This window comes from Pinus tabuliformis, chromosome 2_2, assembly GCF_031772625.1.
Source record: "Pinus tabuliformis cultivar Carrire ecotype Pingquan chromosome 2_2, CPIR1, whole genome shotgun sequence".
Taxonomy (NCBI): domain Eukaryota; kingdom Viridiplantae; phylum Streptophyta; class Pinopsida; order Pinales; family Pinaceae; genus Pinus; species Pinus tabuliformis.
In genome coordinates, this window is record NC_142300.1 from 940,897,304 (window position 1) to 940,904,035 (window position 6,732).

Genomic DNA, 6,732 nt, shown 5'->3' on the forward strand with positions numbered 1-6,732 from the left:
AGATTAACAAATAAACAATAAGTCTACTCAATAAAACAATATAAGAAAATAATCTCAACCTGAACAAATAAAACAATATAAGAATATAATATCAACCTGAACCAAAATATTAATCTGAAACTAAATCCCAAAACTGCAACATTCCCACATATACAATACACCGGTCTCCTGAGATATGCCGTTTTACTGATTTTTTTTTATTTTCAAGAAAATATTATTTTCAACCATGGACTCCATGAATGCCAAACCACTAAGGTTGCATTGATTGAATCCGCGAAATTGAACAAATATTACAATCATGCCAAGAATTGCTTCTTGCAAGAGACGGGTGTCAAAACCTACTTACGTGTCAATTTCCCTCAAACATTCCAACCTTGCAATGTAGTAATCAGCCCACGATTTATGAGCGACTTCTACTTTTTATAAAAAAATAGAAAATGCTTACTGGACATTCCAGATACAAATATCTTTCATCAGTCCCGATTTCTCTATTTTCAGAAATGCCTGGTCAAGACATCAGTTTTGTGTGATGATCTTTATAACCGCTTAATTCGGCATTTGCACCAAAGTCGTTCCAGAGGCAGTAGTTCTAAATTACCCAACAAGGAATTGTTGGGAGCTCCAACTTCTCCAACTCAAGAAATTTAACTGGGATGATTATTTTCATCTAGCCAAGCATTTAGCCCATTAAGAATGGGCCGCAGAAGTTTAAAATCTACATGATAACTTGCCTCGAAAACTTTGGCTGGGAAGAGACCAGTATAGACCTCGAGATATGAAATCATAAATGGCCATTCATTTACTGCTTTCAAATAGAAGATATCTCCCCACCACCAGAACTCTTTTTGCTCATAAAAATCCAGTTTATGACTTATGCCCATATTGCAAGGGCAGCCATCATTAGACCTCCCACTAACAGGGCAATGTATGATACAAACTGCAATCTAGGATTGCAGCACATTCCCTTGCTCAGAAAATCTGCAGCAATTAGATCTACTAAAGACATATATATGAGTATTCCAGCAGATATAGAATCAAAGATACCCTCTATAATGAGGGCTCTTGGGCTATTTGGATTGTAAACAGAAGACACTCCGGTTCCAATAGCAATGCCTGCTGGTGTGGTTATGGCAAAGAAACAAGCCATCAGGAAGGCAGAGAGGGATTTAAAACCAGCCTGCAAAGTTACAATGTTGAGTATAATTAGATACGGCAATAAAACACAATGCAGTATATTCAGTAAGAAATCTCAGGATATATACACTGGATTCTAGTAGTAACCTGTGAAACACAGCCCCCAAGTGCAAAGCCTTCGAAGAATTGATGGAAGGTCAAAGCTGCCATTAAGGGTCTGATTGTGCATGGACTCTGTGAAACACCAAGCGAAAGACCAATGATTATAGAATGGGAGACAATCCCCATTTCTAGAACCTGCATTACGAGTTTGCATATTAGAAGTGTAGAGGGCAGAAGAGGTTTAAGATAATGACGAGCTTTGACAAAGTTCAATACGACAACAAATTTGGATAAGTGGAAATGACCTGGGAAACCACAATATGCCGGATAGAGGAATCAGACACAGATGGAGATGATGTGTGTACATGGCCAAATTCCCCATGAACATGGGCATGTGTTTCATCTGCGCAAGAATGATGACCATGGGGGTGGCTATGGCTGTGAGAAGCAGCATGGGCATGTATGCCAACGATATGCATATGGCCATCACCATGCGAATCATCTGCCTTCTTGTGATTTGTATCCTCAACAGATGAAGCAGGGGCTATTTCGGGCCAAGACCCTTCCTCAATAGGGTTACAAGTCAAGGTTTCAGCTTGATCCTTTAGGTGTTTCCTTTCATAGTATTGTGTACCCACAAAATCAGCTAGAAGAGTAAAAAAAGCGGCCAACATTGCAATAAAACCAGAAAATGGAAATTTTAACCACGGCGTTTCCGGCAAACATTCGTCTGTAAGGGCCTCTTGAGCATCTGGTAACATGTGGACAAAACCTGTTGCCAGAATAACTCCAGCTGCAAAGGCCTTGGCAATAACAAAAACGCTTCCATCTGTTCTTAGGAATTTGAACCTCCTTCCCAAGAGGGGCAATGCTACTCCACAAGCACTAGTTAACAGAATTAGAAAAACTGCAATCATCTTCATATGCAATGCAAGCTCCTCATTCCGACATCTTATATCTGTATCTTTTCCACAATCAGTTGTCCCCATTGAGTTCAATGCCAACCCTGCCAAAGCAAAAAAGAAAAATCGGAACTTTAGTTTTGAGCAGAGTATATAAGCAAATGTGCCAGTTTAAGAGTTCCTAAATGACTTAATATTAATAGCTTATCACCCACAGGAAATTTAACAGGTTGCCAAGAGAAGATTAGAACACTGATAGAATATTCTGACGAGGTTCTCATTCAATAAATGTTGTAATTGTACAACACTATTCAATTCATGGTCCTCAAGAAATAGAGGATTAACAACTTGTAGGCTGTTCTCAAGACTAAATAAGAAAGCAGAAAAGGCTCTAAGCCATAGTGAAATCTGTAAGCCTCCAAATCCCCCACAGTAGAATCGACAGCTAAACAATCTGCCATAAACACTTGACAAGTAATATCGGAGACCATGATCAGTAACTTGTAAATAGACAAAACCAGGCCTGCGCTAATTGGTATATTGAACACAATATCTCACATGGCAATGGTTTGAATGACCAGAATCAAACAGAGGAAAGGGCACATAACAATCAAATTTTCCCAGGATTGGACTTAAATTTCGGTTTCACCAGTAGAACTGAAATTATCTCAGGACCAGAATAGGTCCTAAGACCGAGCAAATTAAAAAGTGACACGCATATCATTGTAATCATGCAATTCACAGCTAAAAGAAGGAGGACTTACACGCAATAGTTTCCGCCCTCTCTTTTAGAGACAAGAAGCAAACCACTAGTCCTTCAGCACAGCTAGCCACAGAATCCTGTAGGCAGTGTTTACATAAACATTTAGCAATAACTTACCAGGAAAAAAGAAGAAAAAATTACGAAGTGGTGTGAATACTAACAATCGATATGACACTTGTAACTAAAATTCACTATAAAAGGTCTAGCATATCACTCTGAACTATCACAGCCATACTACATAGTATAGGTTAATTTATATTTTAATGTCCACCTGTTCTCAAATGTGGCCGATAGAATTGAAAAACAGTACATAGATAGAGTACGCAATGGGATTGCATAGATTGTTAGTGAGAGAGATAAGTAGAACAAACTATGAAGCACTAAAATTTGAGAAAAAGTGAAGACCAAAAAAACATGCGAAAGACAATAAAACAAGGAATATAAAAGATCATCAGAAAAAGCCTAATTGTTGACAGCAAAAGACACCCAAAGGGCTTTAAGCAAATCCATTTTGATCTTAGCTTTAAGCAATCCGCAATCCATTTTTAAGATCAAATCCATTTTGATCTTAGCTTTAAGCAATCCATTTTTAAGATCAAATCCATTTTGATTTTAGCTTTAAGCAATCCATTTTTAAGATCAAATCCATTTTGATCTTAGCTTTAAGAAATCCATTTTTAAGATCAAGATCACACCTAGTTAGACACCTAATTGATGTGTGAAACAACCTTATTTGTGGGACAAGAAATCCCATTTAATCCATTTTGATCTTAGCTTTTTAAGATCAAGATAACACCTAGTTAGACACCCAATCACACCTAGTTAGACAAAACAACCTTATTTGTGGGATAAGAAATCCCATTTAATCCATTTTGATCTTAGCTTAAGCAATCCATTTTTAAGATGGAGATAACACCTAGTTAGACACCCAATTGATGTGTGAAACAACCCTATTTGTGGGACAAGAAATCCCCTTTAATCCATTTTAATCTTAGCTTCAAGCAACCATAAATCCCCTTTAATCCATTTTAATCTTATATTTAAGCAATTCATTCCATTTTTACGACCTAGATCACACCTAGTTAGACACCCAGTTGATGTGTGAAATAACACTGTTTGTGAGGCAAGAAATCCCCTTTCTACAGGGATTTGACCGCTCAAAGTCTACACAGCTGTAGATAACCTACCCGCTGCAAATTTCCACAGGTGTAGATACCTTACCCATTCCAAATTTTCCAAAATTTGAAGGAGGGACCTCCTATTCTTGGCCCATCGTCGATGATAAGGTTCACATTAATATTTGAGGTCAAACCTTATGTTCAGCCTGGAGCTGGCAATGTCGTAAGATTTGGAGCTAAGGGATTTCTAAAATCATAAGATGACTAGACTGGAGCTAGCAATGCGAGAAGATTTAGAGCAGAGGGTTTTCTAAAAGAGGGGGATGACACTGTCTGTTTCCTAAAAGAACGAGGTGAACAGCCTGGAGCTGGCAATGTTGGAAGATTTGGAGCTTACGGTTTTTAAAAGCACAACGTGATTAGCCAGGAGCTGGCAACATTGGAAAATGTGAGCACTGTGGAAAGATGTGATTACTTACCCTGGAGCTGGCAACGTGAGAAAATGTGAGCAATGTGGAAAGATGTGGCTAGCCTGGAGCTGGCACCGTGGGATGGTTGGGATTTGAGGAGTTTCTGCCGAAATCAAAACATTTTGCAGATAAAAGAAAGCTAACACTCCATGTCCTTGTACTCTATACGAGTCCTCACAGAACAGGAGTGGTACCGTCCCCTACTTCTATCCTAATTAAGAAAATTAACCCAAGTGCCCGAACTATTTATAAAATAATGCCAGTGCCGCACCATATATATGGGGTTTTGGCAACTGGAACTATAAGATTTGAATGTCATCTAAACACGACATTTCTGGTATCGCTCAGGAACTTTAGCAAGATTTGTAAGAGGATGGAAGAGATTTTGAAGAGCATTTCTAGTATCGCTCAGGAATTTTAGCGAGATTCGGAAGAGAATGGAAGTGAAAGAAAGGGAACAAGACTTGTTTTCATCACAAAAATGTATGTCAAATTATCAAAACAATCCCTGCCACGGATTTTCATTGAGACGCAGCAGGGATGTGACCAGGCAAATTTGCAATTAACTAAACACCCATGTAAGATGTGATAAAACAGATACCATTTATGGACTTCATCAGGACCAAGGATTCCACTCTACTGAATTGAAAATGTTAATTAAATTACAGGGCCTGGGTTGGGTTCTAAGACTTAACTTAATGCCCGAATTGGCGTTTCAAACTTACAAAATTACAAGCCTCAATTGTGAGCATGTTTAGCTGTATATATGTGAAAAATTGCAAAACAATAAAGGTACAGCAAATGACTAATTAAAGCAGCGCAATAGAAGTGAGTGCTCATGCTAATACGGTTTCTGCAATCATTAAAATCCATGGCAAACCCAAATTGCAAAACAATAAAGGTACAGCAAATGACTAATTAAAGCAGCGCAATAGAAGTGAGTGCTCATGCTAATACGGTTTCTGCAATCATTAAATCCATCGCAAACCCAAATTGCAAAACAATAAAGGTACAGCAAATGACTAATTAAAGCAGCGCAATAGAAGTGAGTGCTCATGCTAGTACGGTTTCTGCAATCATTAAAATCCAGCTACAAATCCAAATACATTCCCAATCTCACAGGTAGGGTAAGAACCTGTTCTCAAAGGTCCCAGGCAAAAACCCAAGTAACCCAAACATTTGGGTGCTCAGCCAATGAAACACAAAACTGCAGGCACAGATTCCTTCCTACTGAAAGAAATGCATGAAATCAAACCGAAAACTCTCATAAAAAAAAACATAACAAGCAAGCTTTCATCGCCACAGATGCAATAATCACAAGTATTCAGGCGAAGAAAAATACCTGGAACGCCATCCCTATCACTCTGTAACCTTTAAAGTCTTCCAGTAACCGAATAAAATCCCAACTACGGACTCCGAATAGAACCAATTCGATTCAAAAGAAATATACCAAGTGGGTCGACAGCACAAGAATCCCAAAAGCCGACTTGAGAAAAACTGCCGAACATATCTCTAATAAGCCTAATCAAATCAAGGCTCTACAACACTATGTCGTCATCCAACTTTAAAAATAAAATAAAAGATGCTTAATTATTGTGGCTGAAACGGTCAATATTAATCCAAAATTGACAGCCAAAAAGAACGCAATCACCAGCAAAACCAGGGGATTTTTTTTCAATACGACTCTACTGCAAACTGGATCGAAAAGGACAAACACATCAGTACACAGCATTCATCATCTTCTTCATTTTACTTAAGGAAATTAAGACAAACAAATGCAGAATCAGACATACTTATCGTGAATATACCCGTGTGAATAAATTCAAGAGAAATTTCTGTGTCGTTCGGAGAGGACGAGGATCGGATTTCCAGTTTAATCGCTCGATGACCCACAATCGCAATCTTCGGAATGGAGCCTTATAGGACTCAGATTAATTCCTGGCCATCCGATCGGGCCGCATACCAAACTGCTGCGCTGCCCTGGGTCAGTGTTCACAGGATGATGACATTGTGAGGAAATTCGTCCCAACTGTTTTATGCTTCCTTCCACATTTTAAATTTGGCGCACGCTTCCCGCACGCGACTAAGTGGTTCCACGTGGCAGAGCTTTCGCGACGCTGGCTCAACTATGTCGACAGCCTTGGCTCATTCTTTGATCATTTTTTGGATGTATTTTATATTTTCTTAATTTGGTAAAAAGCAATGCGGCTGATGTGACACGTCATTGGTTTCGCAGTAAAACA

At 38.8% G+C, this 6,732-nt stretch overlaps 1 protein-coding gene across 5 annotated transcripts; it reads right to left on the minus strand.

Annotated features, from left to right (window-relative positions):
- Positions 1-651: 651 nt before the first annotated feature.
- LOC149196271 (zinc transporter 4, chloroplastic-like) lies at positions 652-6,502 on the minus strand. Of its 5 annotated transcripts, none has more exons than XM_089405493.1 (6): positions 6,283-6,501; positions 5,832-5,986; positions 2,903-2,978; positions 1,542-2,242; positions 1,282-1,431; positions 652-1,177 (listed from the first exon to the last, which is right to left on the minus strand). In XM_089405493.1, the coding sequence occupies exons 2-6, from the start codon at positions 5,841-5,843 to the stop codon at positions 872-874; spliced, it is 1,245 nt and encodes a 414-aa protein (XP_089261619.1). In that variant the 5' UTR covers positions 5,844-5,986; positions 6,283-6,501; the 3' UTR covers positions 652-871. The 5 variants fall into 5 exon arrangements, with proteins under 5 accessions (XP_089261619.1, XP_089261618.1, XP_089261621.1 ...); XM_089405492.1 differs by having other exon boundaries at positions 5,832-6,184; XM_089405495.1 differs by lacking the exon at positions 5,832-5,986 and having other exon boundaries at positions 6,298-6,502.
- Between the last annotated feature and the right edge of the window lie 230 nt (positions 6,503-6,732).